This window comes from Pogona vitticeps, chromosome 3 (genome assembly GCF_051106095.1).
Source record: "Pogona vitticeps strain Pit_001003342236 chromosome 3, PviZW2.1, whole genome shotgun sequence".
NCBI classification, from domain to species: domain Eukaryota; kingdom Metazoa; phylum Chordata; class Lepidosauria; order Squamata; family Agamidae; genus Pogona; species Pogona vitticeps.
This window is the reverse complement of record NC_135785.1, coordinates 5,971,649-5,991,903: the sequence shown is the minus strand read 5'-3', so window position 1 is coordinate 5,991,903 and position 20,255 is coordinate 5,971,649. Positions and strand designations below refer to the sequence as shown.

The window sequence follows — 20,255 nt, the reverse complement described above, 5'->3', positions numbered from 1 at the left end:
AAACCTATGATGAAGAACCTATAGTTTAGAAAATTAAGTAAAAGCTGCTCTGAAATCACTGGGAAGAAATAAATCACCAGAGATAAATGGGATACTGATATAACTGTTTCAAGCCTCAGAGATTGAATCTTTCAAAATCCTAACAGGAATATACCAGTAAATATGGAAAACAAAGCAATGGCCCAGAGACTGGAAATGTTCAAAATACATTCCAATCCGAAAGAAAGGAGATGCCAGGGAGAGCAGTAACTTATAGCACCACTGCCACAGTTTCCCATGCAGACAAAGTTCACTACTATGTATGGGGGTGAAAGCTGGACGGTAAAGAAAGCAGATGAAAGGAAATTGATTTGTCAGATATATGTTGCTGAAGGAGATCCTTGGAGATGTCCTGTACTGTCTAAAAGACGATTAAATAAATAATCATTTATCTGGCTGGCCCTAAGAAAGTGGTGCTACCAGAAACATAGTCATTCATTCCATTTACTAACTATTGGGTAGAAGGGAGTGCTCCTAGCCCTCCTACCTCTGTTTCCAGAGCAGCCTTGATGGATTAAAGCAGTTCATAGCAGTAGCAAAATCAACATGCAAATCACATTTGCAGAAATAAGGCAGTCGCCAGTGGGAGACCTTACCCCAGAAGGAAAAGAAAAACAAGTGAGAAAAAAATGCAGTCAGAGACTGTCAAGAATATTGGCTAGTGGCACAGCAGATGGAGAAACCCAAACACAATTAGTTTTGAGAAGATGCCAACATTACATGTGCTTATGGGACTCAGTATGACAGTTAACATACAGTAGGGAGTTTGCATTCTGCCCCTCTCCCTAACCAACACTTAGATATTCAGAGCACATTGGGGGGGGGGAAGTCCTTGTGTTTGCCTGTGGACTTGGCTCCAGAGCACTTGTGACCCTACTCACCTTAGTGAGAGAATGTTGACCAGCAGCCTCTGATTGGGGCATTTTTTGCCATCCCTCCACCCCATCCCCAATCTACTGGAGTACAGCTCACTGCAGGATAGGTTGCTTGTTTGTTTAAAACATTAGTCTTGGGAAAATGCTTTCCACAGCTAATCCCCCAAAGAACCACTGGACAGCTGTGTCAGACATCTGGTTGTTTCATAGCATTTGCAAGAACCGTCTTCTAGGGCACATTTCCAGACTAGAGTATTTTGTAGTTCTCTGTCTGAAAGTATCCCATTACAGCCCACTTTAGTTCACCGACACCAAGCACTGCAGTGTTTATATATTCCCATTTTTTTCTTTACAGTTTCCAACTTACCCTGATTCATCCTTCCCACTTCCATCTTCAAATTGTGTTGTGTAACATTGGGCTTTCCTTTCACTTCTGTGCACGTCAGCCACTAGGCATCCTTTCAGCATTAATCTAATTGCACCCTTAATGACAGCGCTATTTTTATTTATTTATTAGACTCCTACCCGGACAAGACGGAGGTTCTGAGGGTGGGTGCCCCCACTATCGGCGGCTTGGGTGACTGTCTCGTCTGGGGAGGTGACTCTTGCTGCAAAGAGTGGGGTTCGCAGCTGCCGGATCCATCTGGACCTGGCGCTCACAATGGAGACTCAGGTGGCGTCGGTGGTCCGTACCGCCTTTTTCGGTCTTTGGCGGATAGCCCGGCTGCGACCCTATCTCGATATGGGGGCGCTCACTACCTTGGTTCATGCGCTCTTGATATTAGACCACTGTAATGCGCTCTATGTGGGGCTACCTTTGAAGCTGACGCGGAGACTCCAAGTGGTGCAGAATACCACCATATTTCTCCTATTTTGGCCATGCTGCATTGGCTGCCCATTCGGTTCCACGTTGACTTCAAAGTCTTGATGCTTACGTATAAAGCCCTAAACGGTTTAGGGCCTCGATACCTGGCGGAACGCTTACTCCCACCAAGCTCTACCTGTGTCACTCGAGTGAGTCAGGAGGTGAGGCTGAGGAGCCTGACGCCGAGGAAGGCCCGGAAGGAATAAACAAGAAACCGGGCCTTCTTGGTGGTGGCTCCTCACCTCTGGAACAATCTGCCTCTGGAGATTCATGTGGCTCCCTCGCTGGGTATTTTCAAAAGCCAATTAAAAACATGGATGTTTAGGCAGGCCTTCCCTCCAGTTAATTTCTGATTCTCTCCCCTTCATTTTCTCTTGTGGTTTATTTTCCATTTGTTCTCCATCTTGAAGAATTGCCTATTTAGTGTAATAATTCCTTTTTTATATTTATTCTTGTATTTTGTGTTGTAAGCCGCCTAAAGTGGTCGCAATGACCAGATAGGCGGGATGTAAATAGAATAAATAAATAAATAAATAATAATATAATTTAATAATAATAATATAATAATAATATAATTTATTGTCATTGTAAGTATATACACAGTATACCCATACAACGAAATTCACATACAACGAAAATACCCCGCCCATCTAGACCAAAGGTTTATTCTGGGTGGCAAACTGGTCCTTTGCTCTTCCTCAATAGGTGATTGATTGCTTTTTGACCTGGGAGTCTCATCTTCCAGCACCAACTCTTGTTTCATTTTGGATTATCTCCTCATAGGGCTGCCGTGGTAAAGAAAATTCAGTAGTGGTTTTCACTTGGCACCTTCTGCTTAATATTAATAAATATTAAGTTGAGGGCCACTGCCGTTGCCTCCTCCACCAGTGTCCGTTTCAGCCTCCCCCACTGCCCAGTAGCTCCCACCCCATCATCATTGACAACTGTTATTCCAGAAGAGGGTAGATGCATCTTAGTTTAGTGTCTCAGCTGTGACCATTCTACCTTGGGTGACCTTGCTAGCAGTCCAGGCTCATAATGGAGCTCAGACTGCTGACCAGCATTGCTCTCAGCTTGACTTGACACACTCAAATCCCATCACCATGTTATGGTGTGCCATCTGAGAAGGGGGAATTTTCGCTTAGTTCCCGCAAATCTGCAGTTTGTGTTGTGACCTCTAGAGGGCAGCAGTGCTCCGGAACACAGGCTTACTATTAAGTGCTAAACTATCATTTTCCTTCCCTTAATGTACATAACTAGATCAGCTCTCTCATCTAGCTCCTAAAAGCTTGAAGGGCACAATCCCTTTCAATAAGTGAAGTAGTGCTTGTAGGTATGAATTTTAAGGGAGACAAATGATTACTTTGGCAATTGATGCAATTGCTGCCGCTGAAGATGTACTTTGGAAGGGCTGAGCCATCGCTGCAAGACAAGAGCGGTGGGGAGCTTTCCTCTCCTTCTTCCTTAATAGCTTGTAACAGTTTTCAAAGGGTGCAGCTGATGTATTAGGATAGGGCAGCAAAAGCAACAGAAACTCTGCAGAGCTGGCTTACGAATGACCTATAAAAACATTTGCCCTAGAATGCCCGGCCCGGCCAGCGGTAAAGAATTGGGAGTTGTAATCCCAAACCTTCGGAAAATCAAAACGTGCTTCCCACCCCACATAGAGAATGGAAGACTAGCAATAGATCAAGACCCGTGAGAGATTAGTGACAGCTGTGGGCTAACATTTGTTCTGTTCTCGATCCTCCCCGACGGCAGGACACGCAACCATGGGCCAGATTTCGGCTGAATCTCAGGATAAACTTCCTAACTGTTAAAGCAGTACGACAAGGGAGCCCATGACCCTGGGAGGTGGTGAGTGCTCCAGCACTGGAGGCCTTCAAGAGAAATTTAGACAAGCACCTGGCAGATATCCTTTGATCTGTATTCCTGCCTTGAACAGGGGGTTGGACTTGATGGCCTCAAAGGCCCCTTTCCAACTTCACTGTTCTACGATTCTGCTATAAGAAGCATCTGTGGTGTTTTTATAGCACCCCATCCTCAAATCTACGCACATCAGACTGCAAGGGCTGGGATGTCAGCCAGTTGACCAGATTATGGTTAGTCTACTCTCTGTGACTTGAGTGGGCCTGTACCCCCTTTCTCACATCCAATGGCTGAGTTATGAATCTGAAGGTCTGTGGTACAAATCTTGCCTTTGTCATGAATTCCGTCATTCTCTTTACACAAAACACAGAAGTTTCAAGCCTCAGTTTCATTGCTGCGGGGATAATCTCTAGTTTATGGGGTTTAGGGTAAATATTACACAAAGATGATCTGTATGAAACACCCAGAATGCTCAAAAAGTCTATATAAAGGAAGAATTATTATTATTTTATTGCTTGATTGTTTTGTGGGCCCTCTGGCAATTGGGATCCATAGGGTAGAGACTGGTGGGCTACTGGCAAACCATCTCATGTAGTTAAGGTGTCTGATTAGTTGTCTGAGAATCTGTGTCTCTTTTGTAGTGTTCCTGTCTTTTCTTCCTTTCTTTCTTTCTTTCTTTCTTTCTTTCTTTCTTTCTTTCTTTCTTTCTTTCTTTCTTTCTTTCTTTCTTTCTTTCTTTCTTTCTTTCTTTCTTTCTTTCTTTCTTTCTGTTTGAGTTTTGGTTGGTTAAAGCAGTGGTCCCCAACCTTGGGCCTCCAGATGTTCTTGGACTACAACTCCCAGAAGCCTTTTCACCACCACCTCTGCTGGACAGGATTTAGGGGAGTTCAAGTCCAAGAACATCTAGAAGACCAAGGTTGGGGACCACTGGGTTAAAGAACATTTAAAAATCTACAGGTGGTGCCACTATCATGCATTCTAGCTGCCTTGCAGTCAGCTACAGCCAGATTCGGAAATGCATTTATTAATTAAATTTCCACGGCACTCATCTAGTGGCATGCCACTACTTTGGCTGGTTTACAGACGTGAAACAAAAAAAACATAAGAACCCAACCCCCACCCATCCAAAAATAATCTAAACACCCCCCCCCCAATAAAATAGAGCCTTCAATGGCGATGACAGACATTTAACAGAATCCAGGTATAACATAAATATACATGATTATAACATAAATATAAATGATTACAAGGGGAACAGATCCCCAAAAGCTTATCTAAATGCAACATTTTAATTAGCTTTCAGAATGCTGGGAGGGAGGGGGCCTGGCTCGTCTCCACCGGTAACACATTACACAAGGAGGTGGCCACCATTGAGAAGGTCCAGTTCCTGGTCAAAGACTTTTAGGCCTCACTCAGGGTGGCCGCATGCAGTATCAAAGCTTAGGGGGTGCAGGTGGCATAAATGAAAGAACTCAGGGCGAGGCGTTCAGACAATCCTAGAATCATCGTAAGGTTGGCAGGGACCTTGGAGGTCTTCTAGTCGGACCCCCTGCCCAAGGCAAGAGACCTCATCCCACTCTGGGACAGATGGCTGTCCAATCTTTTCTTGGAAACCTCCAGCGATGGGGCACCCACTCCATCGGGAGGCAAGCCGTTCCACCACTTCATGGTTCTCACAGCCAGGAAACTCCTCTTTGTTTCCAGGTTGGGTCTCCCTCTGACGCGTTTCCACCCATGGGTTCTTGTCCTACCCTCAGGCGCCACGGAGGATCAATCGATGCCCTCTTTCCTGGGGCAACCCTTCAGATATTGGAAGACGGCGATCATGTCTCCCCTTAGTCTCCTCTTTGTTAAACTCAACCTACCTAGTTCTTTGAGTCATTCTTCATAGGATTTAGCTTCCAGTCCCCTTATCTTTGTTGCAAGTACACAAAAAGATTTCCTTCCCTGATTTCCTTTGTCTGACATGGTGGGTATGGTGTTTTGCTGCAGGTGGAACAGTTCTGGAGGTTTTACAGTCATATGGTCCGTCCTGGGGACCTGACAGGCCACAGTGACTTCCATCTTTTCAAAGAAGGAATTAAACCCATGTGGGAGGTGAGTGAGACATCTACATGAGGCCAATACCAATGCCTGCAAGTAATATGTGCATGTAGGTTAGTTTTCTAGCACAGAATGCAGTTTGATTTACACCCAGGTTGAAATTAAGGGGGGGAATCACATAGGTCTCGCTGGGTAGTCTTGTGTAAACCAGTCTCGCTTAATGTCTCTTCTCGATTTCTGAAATGGGGACTGGAAGTTAAAAACAGCTATGTCAGGATTTGCATGTTTTTCTTACTTTGGTGCAGAAGTCTCAGGGGGTGTGAAGAAGTGTACAATACAGTACACGTCTCATCAAAATGAGCAAACATCTGTCGCATCTTTCAGTTGTTACCTTGCAAACGTGGGAGTAGTTAAGTGGACACTTCTTCTAGGGGGAGAAAAGTCCCACCCTTGTTTATCTGCTCAGCATCAGCCAGAAGAAAGTGCTGGGGGAGGCCAACCTGTTTCTGTTGTTCCCCAGGACGATGCCAATAAAAATGGTGGCAAGTGGATTATCCGTCTCCGGAAGGGCTTAGCCTCACGCTGCTGGGAGAACCTTATTCTCGCCATGCTGGGAGAACAGTTCATGGTGGGCGAAGAAATCTGTGGAGCTGTTGTTTCCGTTCGTTTCCAGGTGAGTCCCCTGGGAAGAGGGGTAAGGAGGGCAGGCTTGCTCGTTGGGACATCACTCTTTCATCCACATCTCGATGGTCACCCTATAGGAGGATATCATCTCCATATGGAACAAAACTGCCAGTGACCAAGCCACCACCGCCCGGATACGGGACACCTTGCGGCGAGTGCTGAACCTGCCCCCTAACACCATTATGGAGTACAAGACACATACAGACAGCATCAAGTACGTGCAGGGGTGGCAAGGGGGGTGTCCATGGGGTGTTGTAGGCGTGTCTCCACCATGATCAATGGAGGACATGGGTTGAAAACCTTGAAGCAGGGCTGTGCCTGTGAAATTCTTGGAGCTTTGAACGTCACCCATGTGGCTCCCAGAGACCACACGGAGCTTCTCTAGCACACGATGTAGCTAACTGCTTATGCTCCATCATGTGTTCCTTTGTGTGCTGCAGCCGTCATTGTCTCTGCTGTTGTTCAGTGGCCTTCCAGGGACCACTTCCTGCTCCTGCTGGGTGGCTTAGCCACTCCGTCATGGGGGCTTTGGCTTTCTCCGCTCCAGAGGATTAGGGGCATGGTTTCCAAATTTCCTCCTGCTTCCTGCGGGGTGCTAGTCAAGGCACTGAGAACAGGTGGTTGTCCTACAGAAACGGAAAACTCTCTTGGAAGATACTCAACACCCTTCTGTAGGGGAAGATGGCTGGTGGAGGGCAGAGTGGTTTTGCGGGAAGCGAGTCTGCTCATACTGATGTTTTTATTGAGCCTCTCCCCAATAAGCATCTAAGGAAAAGAGAGGAATTCTTGAAACATAACCGCACAAACCAACTGGCCTACCCAGATGTTCTGATTGCCGTTCGAGCAACTGGGGTAGAGTTGTGTCTCGTCCCAGTCCAAGATGGCACGAAGGGTGGGATTGAGTGCACCACACTGCATTCCTGGGGAAATAAAATATAGAAGCTAACAGGGATTTATAGACCCATTAGATTTATAAATGTTCTCAGGAAGGCACTATGTAAATTTACTGCGCTGTACAAATGATTTCTAATCATAATAAATGCTCTACATTAAATCCTCCCAGCCCCCCGGTGACAGAGGCTCTTTAACTAGAACAGAAGATTATAGTACACTGAGAGGACAGCTGTATTTTAAATAAGGCAGTTATAGTTTACCATGCCGGGCCGTTTGAGATGACTTTTATTCTCTCAGGCTGATGAAGGATCGCTGCATATTTAAGAGCTTTCAGATTGGAGGTGAAGAATGTGAAAAACTCTTTTCACTTAAGTGCACTATAAGCAAAGACGCAGCTTTGGATCACGTGGGTGAGCCCTGGAAGATTAATTTAACTGGATGGAGAAGGTGAATAAAATAGAGAAGGAGAACTTGGTAGCAGAGGGCTTTCAGGTCCTGCTAGTAAGCAAAGATGTGCTGTTTGGAAACACCCACCCCTGGAGTATGACATGACTCTCAAGGAAGGAAAGCAGAGCTAATTTAAGAGGGCACAGAACAAGTCTGAGAATTGTTTCACCAAAGACCCATTTAATTCATTAGCCCATTTCTACAGCAGCTAGCCAGATGCCCCTGGAACGCTCACAACCAGAAGATGGTTGAGACTTGTGACCCTCTGTCTATGGGGCCCCTGAATATGGAGGTTCCATTCCATTCTTGAACATAATGGCAAACACTCATTTTCACCCTTCCTGAGATGTTCTTCATGAAGTTGGCTGGTTCAATTCATAAATGGCCTTGTCTTGGCTAAGTAAGAATATAGCCATCTGCCAGTCTTGCTTACCTTGCTTTTCTCGGAGTCCCATTCACATTCTCTTTCCATCTTGAATCCATGTTGGTTTATAAGACATTTTCCTCCTTTCGACATAGAGTGCTTGTTTTTCTGCTTATATTTTTTTAATGCCTGGATTATTTGCATGCATTTTTCTAATTAGTCTTCATTATACCAGCATTTTTTTTCTATTGACTAAAGCAGGCATGCATGCTTTGGTATACACTTTTGTCACACGTTTTTAAAAGAAGGATGCCTTTTTAATATTCATTCATTCATTCATTCATTCATTTTCCACCCAACCAGTGGCAAGGCCACACTACTCTGGTCAGCCAACAATTCCAAATAGCACAATCTCCATAACAAAACCAATCATGAAATTCACCTAAAACAGCAGACAAGGGACCTAATCTCTAAAAAATGAAATGACGAATGCAAAAAAAAAAAGGATAATAACTATAGAAAAACTAGAGATCCAGGGTAAAAGAAATAATAATAGGTGGTGGAACAAGGCAAGTTCACAGGGACAGAAAGAAAGCCCATTTACGCAGACAAGATTACTCTGGGGTAATACCATAAAAAGGCTTGTGAAAACAGCACGTTCCGTGCTCCTGGCATACATTGCAAGCCTTAAGGGTTGTACAGATTTTCTGGGAAGATAGATATTGTTCTATTGCTTGTTTTGGGAGATATAAAGTGAGTGTTTTCTTACAGAAATGCAGATCCAGCAGGGTTTTTTTTCTATCCTGGTTACTAGGCTTTGCGTTCAGTTCCAGACCAGCAACTCTTCCTCTTGCTTAGACCTAAAGGTGGAATTCTGAGTTCTCCCATAGCACATTTCTGTATCTCAATGGGACTTCACTACTGGCACATCTCCCTGTTGGATAAGCCACTTGTTGAAATGGAAACTTAGTCCGAAAATGCCTTTCTTTCCCAGTTTGTGGGCCTCTGCGTTCATTTGTGCACATTTATTTTTGTGTGTTGTAGTCAAAGGTGGTTCGTTGTGCACAGCCAGAACACTAGATCATAATGGAGTTCGTGGACAGATTTGAGGAAGTTGAATGGCTATTTTCTTTTTAAACAAGTTTTTAAAAAATTATTTAAACAAGAAAGGAAAGCATAGACAAAACCTACCTTATTACAAAGCACTACATTATATCCTCTTATCACATGGCCCCTTTTCTTCACTCTGTGCAACCCACCCCCTACTAGTTCCATGTTCTTTATTTTTATATTTCAGATCACCCCATTTTACTCCAGTAATGCATTGGTTCTTCTCCTGATGTATACCCCTTCCCTTTCTGAAATACACGTGGAATGGTTATTTTCCTGTTCTCATTTGCAAAGCACCTAATTTGCTAGATGGTTTGCAACCATTAATAGGTAACATAGATCTAATCTGTCCGTTCTCCAATAGCTCAGAGTGTCTGGTTATAATTTCTACATCAAGCCTTTTGAATATCAAGATTTGCAATGTGCCTCCTTTTAAAAAATATTCTTCTCGCAATATCCTTAGCTGAGCAGCCACTCTTTATTCTGATGTTGGCCATTCAAGAATACGGACCAAAACAATTGGTTTTCTTTTAAGACCAATTGACTCATAGGCATTAGGTAGCCTCCAGAGTCTCTGAAAGTGTTTAGGGAAAAAGAAGAGTGGTTGAAGAGCCCAACCCCACTTGACAAAAATTGGAAGCTGGATGTATTTAAAGTAAAAGACCACCCCCCACCCCCAGTATGTACAGCCTTCTCTTACCTGGCACTTGCCAGATGCCTTGCACTATGGCACACACTGTGAGATGATTAGACAAATTACAATAAAATAGTGGATCTTAATACAATAGGTTCAGTGGGTTGTAACTCTAAAATAAATTCAGCCTTGATTTCTTCCTTACAGCAGTACAGATGAGTCTGTACAACTGATAACCCTTTGATCCTTATCAAAGAACAGAAATTGTGACTAGGGCAGATACGGGACCCAGAGAGGCAGCAGCCAAGTAAAGAAAGTAGAATAGAGGTGCTGAATCTTTCAAGATGTCCTGCATTAAAGGCCTTCAAAGTTCCCTTGAAATTCTGGTATGAGCTCAGTGAGTCTTCCATGATAATGCTGGCTGGGGATGATGATGGCTGGAGTCAAGAGATCTAGAGGGCGCCACGTTGGAGAAAGTTGCATTTAAGCTCTCAGTCACATCCCCCCCCCAAAAAAAACAAGAAGATAAATCTGATTTAAATATGAAATATACATTGTAGGGAAGGCAGAAGGTGAGCCCTGTTCATCTTTTTGATGGAGCCTTCACAGCATGCTTTGCAGCACTTTTGCCTAGAGGGTCTTCCATGAGTTTCCTTCTCTTCCTCATTTATTTCTTGTGACCCCAGCCAGCAGGATTCCTGGGTCTCTGAGCCCTTCTCTGGGCAGCTGAGTTGCTGCATTCAGTCCTTTCCATTTTCATCACCGTTGAACATTGGCTTACCTTGCATGGATAGCTCAGGTGATGCAGAAGGCCTGTAGACTGGTTTCCAAACCTGACTGCAGCTGTTCATAATAAACACAACGGAACAGCAGATCTCCTTTGAAAACAGAAAGCTAAACTAGAACGCGCAGGCCTTGGGTCTTCCCTTTGTGCGTCCATATTTCCAGATCATCTCCTAATTCCATTTGCAGTGTAGCAGACCTTTCTCCCATGGCGGAATCCCGTAGCACTGCTGTATTACATGTTTATGATTTGTGAACCCACACAGACCAGTCCTATGAGTTGCCACCCAGTTGCCTCCAGTCTTTTCCATCTGATTTTGCTCTGGTCCCCATTAAGGCAGCTAAGACATGTTTATGCTAGCCCTGTTAGTTCTCGATATCCATAACTGTGTCAGCTATGAATCGTAGAATTTCCAGCGGAATACAGCGCCTCCTTCCTGTCCTGCAAGTTCAGTTGCATTTGCTACAGAACCTAGAAGTCATTCAACTCAGGGGTCTTCTGCATGTTCAAAGCCCCCCCCCAAGTGCTCCCCCCCCCACCCGGGTGGCAAATCGTGGCAGATCCCATTCTGTCTTCAGGAAATCAGGCCGGCAGCCTGTTTCTAAGCACTCTTGAGCTGTACAGCGCGGCCAGGAATTTTGCTTCTTGCGTCCCTTGGTGTAATGGGATTCAGCTCTTGCCTATCCATGCCAGGAGGAGCAAGAGGGATCACAGGCTCCCAGAAGAAGAGAAGGGAAGTGACTGAAGGCGTGCCAGCTTGAGTCCATCAATAGGTTCTTTCATGAGGCTCTGCCACAGATGGTGTCAGCTGGCTGCCTTGACAGGCTTTGCAGAAGAGGTCTGTGATTGAATGGGGCACAGAGGTCTCAATGCAAACCCACAGAGGGCTCGGCTCACAGTTAAAGTAGAGCTGTGGAATGAACGGAACTGGTCAAGTCAACCTTTGTGTAAGGCCAGTTCATTCAAAGGATCTGCTTTGGTTCGGGCTTGCAGGGGGAGAAGCTAAAGTTGGGCTCCTGCTGTAACATAGCTGAGAAATACAGGTGGTATAGTTGGAAGCGAGGTGATGCCAGTGTCCTCTCGGGACCTTCACTTTATAGGCAGCACTACCTGTGAAAGGCAGGCTTAAGCCAGTTGCCTTGTGTCGGCCTTCTGCCTTAAAAAACTGCTGGCACCAAACTGCTGCTGTTATGAGATAGGACTAAGTAAGGGTTCACAGAGAAGCTCCAGTTTAAAAGATTTCAAAGATTAAGGCTGGAAAACAACCTCTGCAACATACTTAGAAAGATGCTGCAGTGGTATGTGTGAAGTGCAAAAGAATTGTGAAGGATGGCTTCTATCCTCCGGCGGCCAGTCTGTGTTGTCCAGTATTGTCTATTCCAACTGGCTCTGCCTCTCCCAAGTCTCGGGGGTGGGGGGCTGCAATGTGGTCTATGATTGTAAGGCACACACTTGATTCCTGAAGGTGGGGCCCTTCCCACAAGGCGAGTCTGGGTCAGATCGGTTCAGACCACTCCCTAGGTTGGCGTGAATGAGCTCACTCCAGTCTGCAAACCACGATTGCCTGGAGAACGTGGGGTGGGGAGCCAGAGACTGAAAGGGCTGGTTCCTCCAGGAATGTCAGCAAGTATTTGGGTCCGAGTCTTTGATAACAAGTCCTGGGTCCAAGTCCAGGTTATCGGGGGGGGGGGGGGGAGGACGACAACACTTGAGTCTAAGTCCAGTCCCCAGTGCGACTGAAGTCTGACTTGACAGTGAATCCCGCAGCTCAAGCCCCCGTCCTGGGACTCTTCTAGCCCTGTCTAGCATCCTCCTCCCCCTCTTCCCACTGCTCTGCTCTGGAAGAGTTAAAGAGCAAAGGATGCTGAAAGGAGCTGAAAGCCCCATGCCTGAAAAGCGGGGGGGGGGGGGGGGAAGAGCTGCTGATCGCAGTAGGTAATTGCTATGTCCCTCTGAGCCGTCGTCTCTTGTAAGTCATCTCCATTTGTCTGACTTTGCAATGCAGGCAGGTTTTGTCCCTTCCTACTCACTCTGCTCATCAGTGAGAAAAATAGCGCCCGTGGAGGCAACATTAAGCCCATTCCCCGAGATTTATCCGAAAGCACTTTTGCCACAGATCGTGATAGCATTTTTATGTTTATTGTGGGCGTCATTAGCAGAGCAAATTTAAGGTGCGACGTGACTGGTAACAATTGGCTTCCCCTTTCCAATCAAAAAATGGCACTATTAACAGACTCCAGCGCAGCCTGCAAAATTGATGCATTGCCCAGAGAATTTTCTAAGCTTCTGAACAAAGTGGGAAAGTTTACAGCTTGTAAATTCTCCCTTTGTGTATGTCTTTGGATTTGTTTGTTTTTTTAAAGCGGCAGTGTTAAGCGGCAGTGTGACAATCTTGGAGTTGCATTGTTTGAAAGGTTCGAGCTTCGAGGGTGGTAAACATAGACATCCAGGAATTTGGACAGTTGAACTTTTTTACAGAAATATTTTTCCCCAAATATGATTTTTCTTTTTAAAAAATCAGCTGGGTTAAAAATGCCGTTCTTAATTCAGATGCCCTAGGTTAATTGGAGAATAATGCAACTAGTTAATTACTTTGAAGGATCAGTGCACAGATCACTGTATATAGTTGAAGGTTCTATCTTATGTTCTTCAAAACATTAACATGATTAATAAACGGGTGCTTCCTATTATGGACGTAATCCCTTACCCATTCTAATCTGTGAGTCCGTGGTTGCCTGGGGAGTTAGTTCCATTAGCAACATTAGCCATAGCCTGTTCCTCCATTTCTTAATTTGTTTCATTTTATTTGGTTTGGTTTGATACTTGCGTATTTAGAGACCAATTCCCAGTCCACGTCAACAATATTGGATTCTTCTATGTCAATAAAATATGACTCCGTATAGATTCTGGAAAGAATGGGTAGAGAAGTAGAGAAAGAAACTATTAGGAGAACAAGGTGCAGGTGGTGCTGCCTACACCTGAGGAGAGGGGTGCCGTTCCATGGATCAGCACAAGATCTCCCCACTCAAAGGTTTGGCCATTGTCCTCTTCAGTTTCAATATGTCTGAGGTAGTGCTCGGTGACAGAACCTTCCGTCCATAATACTGCTTTGTGCAGATTCGCTCCCTGTAGACCAGTAGTTCCCAACCCTTGGGTCTCCAGATGTTCTTGGCTAAAACTCCCAGAAGCTGTTGCCACGAGCTGTGCTGGGAGTCGTAGTCCACAGACAGCTGAGAACCCGAGGTCGGGGACCCCTGATGTAGAAGGCAGGGTGGCTGCAGAGTGTGGAGAGAGCCACCATCTCTGAACTTAACACTGGTAGTCTTTGCATGGAAAATTCTACATTCAGTTCCTGACATGTCAAGCAAAATGGGGAATGGACAAAGTGTGATTGATGCTCCCAAAGCGCCGCCCAGTTTTATGTGTGGTTTTCAAAATCTACCACCTAGCGCTCCAAATTCTGCCGGCCAAATTGTAGATTTTTTTTCTCTCCATATTTTTCAAAGTGGTATAACCTGGTGTGGGTCAGGGAAGGAAGGAAGCATTCCTCAGGCCCTCCAGAGTTGTTACAGGCTAACACCTTGCCAGGCTAAGACAGCCTGAAGCTTTGGAATAGGGTCAGGACATAGAAGGACATACCTGTTTAGATGGTTATGTGGTCCACGTCCTCAGAAGACAGCTTCTGCGCCCCTCCACACCCAACTGCATGTCTTTGCCCTTGTAAACTGTATGAGTTTTTGATTAATTGCTACCAAGGTGCATGGGAACGACAAAAGCAAAAGGAAGACAGGACCATAAAAATCTTAATTTCTAGAAGCGGGAGGCAGGGGATTAAGGGAGGGTGGATGTGAGCAAATGCTTGATTTTGGGAGGAGACAACGAAGAACCTCAAAGCTGTGTTTTGCCTCCTGGAATATTGCTGGGGTGGGCTGGAGTCTGTATTTTGAAGGCTGCTTTTGCCCTTAACGGAGGCGATGTTGCAAATCCTGCTTTGTGTCCCTCCAAACAAGAGCTTTTTAAAAAAATGCTCATAGTTCTTTGTCTTTGCTCTTCTCCAGAATTAAGCCTTTGGTTTGAAGTGCTCGTTTTTTTTGTTTTGTTTTTCTTTTGTGTGTATGTGTTTTTTCTCCCCTTCTCTCCCCTCCTCTACCCTATTTTGTTTCGTTGTGTTTTTTCCCCCCCGTCTGGCTTGCCAGGGCCTGGGAGGAGTTTCATGGCCTGGTGAACAGCAGCAGCCGCTGAATTGAACGCTCTCCCTTCCTCTCTCACACACCCAGGGTAGGGCCTCATCTTTCTTCTTACATGATTGTGTGATGACACACCTCTCAGCTGGAGCATCTCCCCCCCCCCATGCACATTCACAGAGAGACACAAACTCAGGTCTGCTATTGGGCAAATGGGCAACTTGGCTAACCATGTTATCTCCTGAGCCTTGGTAAACGACTCCATGGATGGATTAAGTAGAAGTATTTTAAAACTGCCCTTCATCCTTGCAAATACAAAGGCATCGTGCAACACATAGGACCAAGCCAAGTTACTCTGCAGCCATGTGTTGTATTGTGATTCTCAATACTTCTACACAGCATCCTTGCAGGAAATGCAGAACAGTTTTCCTGGTTCCACTTGCCCTCCTCCCAAATACTAGTCTCAACCAACAAAGCAAAGTGTGACCTTCTAAGTATTGTTAGACTGCAACTCCTGTCAAGCTAAGCCAGTGGTTAATAATAGTGATGGTGACAATAAAAGTAAGGATGCCATGCCGCCAGCTCTGCGAAATTATGAGCATAATACACCAAACATAGCAGTAACAGAACAAAGAAATGCCTGGATAATTCACGTTGCAATTCCAGGGGATGCCAGAGTTGAAGATAACGAGTTAGAAAAATGAACAAAATACAGAGGCCTGGCAATAGAAATAACTGGCTTGTGGGTGGAACAAATTTCAGTGGTCCTCGTAGTCATCAGGGCATTGAGAACAATGCCATGAGATTTTATTTATTGTTGTCTAGTCCTTAAGTTGTGTCTAACTCTTCGTGACCCCATGGACCAGAGCGCGCCAGGCCCTCCTGTTTTCCACTGCCTCCTGGAGTTGGGACAAACTCATGTTGGTCGCTTCGGTGACCCTGTCCAACCATCTCATCCTCTGTTGTCCCCTTCTCCTCTTGCCTTCACACTTTCCCAACATCAGGGTCTTTTCCGGGGAATCCTCTCTTCCCATGAGATGGCCAAAGTATTGGAGCCTCAGCTTCAGGATCTGTCCTTCCAGTGAGCACTCAGGGTTGATTTCCTTTAGAATTGATAGGTTTGTTCTCCTTGCAGTCCAGGGGACTCTCAAGAGTCTCCTCCAGCACCACAATTCAAAAGCATCAATTCTTTGGTGGTCAGCCTTCTTTATGGTCCAGCACTCACTTCCATACATGATAGCTTACTAACTAATAAATAATTTTGTCCAACTCTGATTCCATACAGAGGTGCAGGGGACGAGAGCAAAGAAAAAAGAAAAGAGAAAGAGAGAAAATCCCAAAGCCGGAAATGTGCGCTCATAGTCCAAGGGGCCAACAAAAGTCTGAGGCTTGTGGACTGAGTCCTCAAACGAGGAATATGCCATCCACCAACTCGGCTAAATCATTAGGACTGGAATTGCAGGGGTTGCAGTCCAACCACATACGGAGGGCCACCATCTTGTCTGCCCCGATCCTTTCACTCAGTCCGTCCACCCACCAAGAAAAATTACTTTAGTGAATTTGCCAGGCATCCATCCTTAACTTCATGAGGCTGAGCCAAATTCTCAGCAGCTCATATCAGGTCAAGTGAGTTATCTGCCCGTTTTGAAGTGAGAAAGCATAGCCTGTTTACAGAGGCCCTGTGACCAAAGGGGGAGGTCTTGTGAAGCTGAGAGGTGTGTCTTCAGCTTGCTTGTGTTGTGTGGATGTATGTTGTTAGAGGGGGAGCAGAGCCAGGCCACACTCGTACAGATTCATGACGTGCCCTCAGCCAGCACAACCTAAGAAGCCAAGCACAGTCCGTCAGCCACTGTTCTTGTCTGCTGAAACGGGATGCATATTGAGGGAAGGACCAGGGGTTACCATGCATGGGGCAGACACATTACATGGCGGACAGCCTGCATTCGGCTTGGTTTGGCTGACCTGCATGGTGCACGGTCACGATACGGTTGTGTGAAACTGGCCTGTCTGCAGAACTGAGGCTTAGTGGAAACGGAAGGAGAGAAGGAGTGGGATTGTCCTTGAGGACCTTGAGGAAGAGGACCCTTCTCTAGCACAGACCGAGACCTCAGCTTCTGGTTGGGTTGATGGAACTGCTTGCTGTAGAAGTTCTAGAGATGGGGTTGTTTTGTGTGTTGTGTTCATGGTCATCGCTGCTTTTGAGAACAGAGGATTGTAGAGTTGGAAGGGTCCAAAAGATGAGCTAGTCCAGCCCCAATTGCTAGGACGGGCGCCCATGGCTAACGCTTCCCCATTAGATTCAGCCTCTGTTTAAAAACCATCAACGAAAGACAGTCTACAGCCACCAAAGTAGTCAGTTCCCACTGTTGAACGCTTTTAACCTTTAGGGAAATGCTTTCTCATGTTTAGTCTGAGTCCCTTTTTTGTAATCTGATTCCACTGGTTTCGGGCCCTTACCCTCAGGAGCAGGAGAAAGCAAGCCTGCTCTTATGTTTCACATGGTAGCCCTTCAGATACTTGGTGATGGATATCGTATGGCCTCTAAGCCTTGAAATCTGGGCACTGGACTAGAGTGTGGTTCAGTCTCTTGGCTCCTGTTCTCATTTTTGTACGAATACATTGCCCTGGCATCACATTGCAGGATGAGGTTTTGCAAAACCGAGAGAGGCCTGAGGGTGAGCTTTCCAGCTCTTACCCAGCATCTGCATCCATGGCTGAGTCCCTGCCTCTTTTGGCCATTCTAGGTTTCAGTGACTGTTGTTTCCTGTACTCGGCCCATGTCCAAGAGAAAGGAGGAGACTGTTTACTGGCCTGTGCTTTGCTGGGACTATATAGTGCCTGCGTTTTCTAAAAGCAGAGTCCAGGGAACGAGGAGAGTGATTTAAGCTCTGCCTGTAAGTTGTGCTTATGATTAGAAATCCTGTAACCTTCTGGAGCACAAAACCTTTGGAAAACTCCCTTCAAAAGATAGGCTGCCTTTTAGATAACATCAGAAACCTTGAGTTACTTTACCCAAAGAGCAAGCAAGTGGCAAAGAATAAAAATCCAGAAACCTTCCCAACTTCCTGTAGATCGGAAACAACATGGGACTGTGGGTTTTATCGCCTTTATTGCGCTGGCCTTGAGGAACCATTGTACAGTGGCCAGCTGCCTGGGAAAGATAAGTGGAATCTTTCCTGTTCCACAGAACGGTCTACAAGAAAGCAAGAGGGTAGCCTTCTCCATTGAGATAAGCCATGTCCCCAGACCTATAATAACCCTGTTTATTAAGCGTGATGCAGGGTGTTCAGCTGGAACATCATCCAGACCTGGCAATTGTACCACTGTTTCTTGTCCCTCCAGACGTCCAGTGTTCTAAAGCGACATTGCCCTAGATAGGCACAAACAGCTAACACCAGTGGCAGAACACTTGCCTTGCATCCAGAACGTTCCCGGTTCAAGCCTTAGAGCTTCCATCCTGGCCTTGCAAAGATTCGCCCCTCGAGCCCCAGAGAGCTGCTGCCAGCCAGATTTGACCCCACTGGACTTGATGGGCCAAGGGTCTGACTCTGTTATCGAGGAGCTTCTCAGTGTTCCTCTGAAACGTGTTTGCGGTCCAGTTCAGACTGATTTTGGTGTTGTTTCCCCCCCCCCCCCAAGCAGGAACACAGTTGGGTAGGTTTCCCAGCTTGGGAAGAATTTTTGGAACCCTTCCAGTTCTTGGTCCTTTTCCCTTTCCAGGTGAGAGGAGAAAAAGACTCTTCTCGTCCCAGGTTGTTCCCTTTTACCTTTCTCAGAGATACACCTTATTATACCCGTACTGCTGTTAAGGAGTGCTGTGAGCTCAGTGCGTGAGGCTTGTTTGGGGAGCGAGCTTCTGAGCACAGTCACTCCCCAGAAATGTGTAGCTATGTGAGAGAAGACGAAGGAACGGAAAAAAGGGGTGCCCCATTTCATTAGGGGGTGGAATCTTATCAGGAGCACATCGCTGGCCAGCACCGTAGGCCAGTCGTTTAGATGAGAAGGGAGGGAGGACCCCAAAGCCTGTTTTCCTGCCTCTTCCTCTGCAGAGTGGCTCCTTAGAGAACTGCAAATGAGCACAGAGATTTAAAGGGCAGCCTACAGTTGTTGTGGTGTTGTAGATCACAAGCTGTGTGATTCCTCTTCTGTCAGATTGTTCCACACACGGGAGTCGCTCCAACATCAGCAAACAGAGAAAAAAGGGAATGTGCTCAGCATCAGAGGGTCCAGCAACCTGCTGCAAACAGGTGTCGAGGTCTTAGGAACCTGCTGTCAGAATGTGGGGTTTCATGAGTGTTTGCTGCCATAGCTGGCTGGGAAGTTTAACCCTGTGTATCATAGACTAAAGAAAGACAGCTGATTTGTCTTCCTGCATGTGTGTCCTAACCTTTTTTTCCCCCCTCCTCTGTCTTCCAGGGATAATTCAAGCTTCCGAAATACCAAGATCGCCCTGTGAGGCGGAGGTGGGGGGTGCAGCGCTCCTCTTTCTCCTCCGTCTGTCCAGGAAGGGGGGGGGAGGGATTCTCCTTGCGTGCCCTACACGCCTTCCCTTCCGAAAAGGCGTGCCGCATTCCCTGGACCCTTGATCCCTCTTCCCCCGATGGATGGTTTTTAACACCTGCATCAAAGATGGACTTTCTGGGACCCAAAACGAGACGGCCAGCTTCAGCCCAGGGTTTTTTCAGTATTAATGAACAGCTGTGTAGCAGAGATGGGGGATGGCCTGGTGATCGAGCAGCGCCCTATTTTCACCCCCTGCCAATAAACGATTAGGCCTCTGTTTCCCCCTTGTGTTTTCTGTCTCTACATACTGAAGAGAGTTACCTGCTTGGAAAGCTTTGGGATAAGGGGAATTATCCATGACCATGACCTTCAGCACAAGCACCAATCATGAAAGCATTTCCTGAGTTGATAAATTGGTCCAGCGAGATTGCTGGGGTGGGGTGGGGGTTGGCTTAGGTTGGGTACACCATACCAGTCATGGAGAGGGAGAGGGCGGGGGCGGGGGGGGGAGAACCAAAATCAAAACTGGCCAGTCCCCATTTTGATTTTGTGGGGAGGCTTGACCCTTTCCTCCATGCCATACCAAGCCAACCCTGCCACTCCTAGTGCAGCCCAGGAGCAGAAGATATAGATAGATAGATATAGATATAGATATAGATATAGATATAACCAAATAAACAGTACTTTGATAAAATGCGGAGGGCCAGGAGCCACAAACAGACTTCCTGTTCCCAGACTAGATAGAGGGTTGCTATATTTCAGCCCGAGTCTTTCAGGAACGTGGTGGCGCTGTGGGTTAAACCGCAGAAGCCTCTGTGTTGCAAGGTCAGAAGACTAGCAGTCGTAAGATCGAATCCACACGGTGGAGTGAGCTCCTATCGCTTGTCCCAGCTCCTGCTAACCTAGCAGTTTGAAAGCATGTAAAGATGCGAGTAGATAAATAGGTACCACCTTGGTGGG

The 20,255-nt window shown here is 46.1% G+C and overlaps 1 protein-coding gene across 2 annotated transcripts in view; it reads left to right on the top strand.

Annotated features, from left to right (window-relative positions):
* EIF4E2 (eukaryotic translation initiation factor 4E family member 2) overlaps positions 1 to 19,574 on the top strand; it is a 35,107-nt gene extending 15,533 nt beyond the window's left edge. The window contains exons 4-8 of one of the 2 annotated variants that reach the window (XM_020811490.3): positions 5,641 to 5,745; positions 6,212 to 6,364; positions 6,453 to 6,589; positions 14,805 to 14,886; positions 19,209 to 19,574. In XM_020811490.3, the coding sequence (XP_020667149.1) occupies positions 5,641 to 5,745; positions 6,212 to 6,364; positions 6,453 to 6,589; positions 14,805 to 14,850 (441 nt within the window). In that variant the 3' untranslated portion in view covers positions 14,851 to 14,886; positions 19,209 to 19,574. The remainder of the gene's footprint in view (positions 1 to 5,640; positions 5,746 to 6,211; positions 6,365 to 6,452; positions 6,590 to 14,804; positions 14,887 to 19,208) is intronic. The other variant, XM_020811491.3, reaches the window with a different exon arrangement.
* The last annotated feature ends 681 nt before the right edge of the window (positions 19,575 to 20,255 follow it).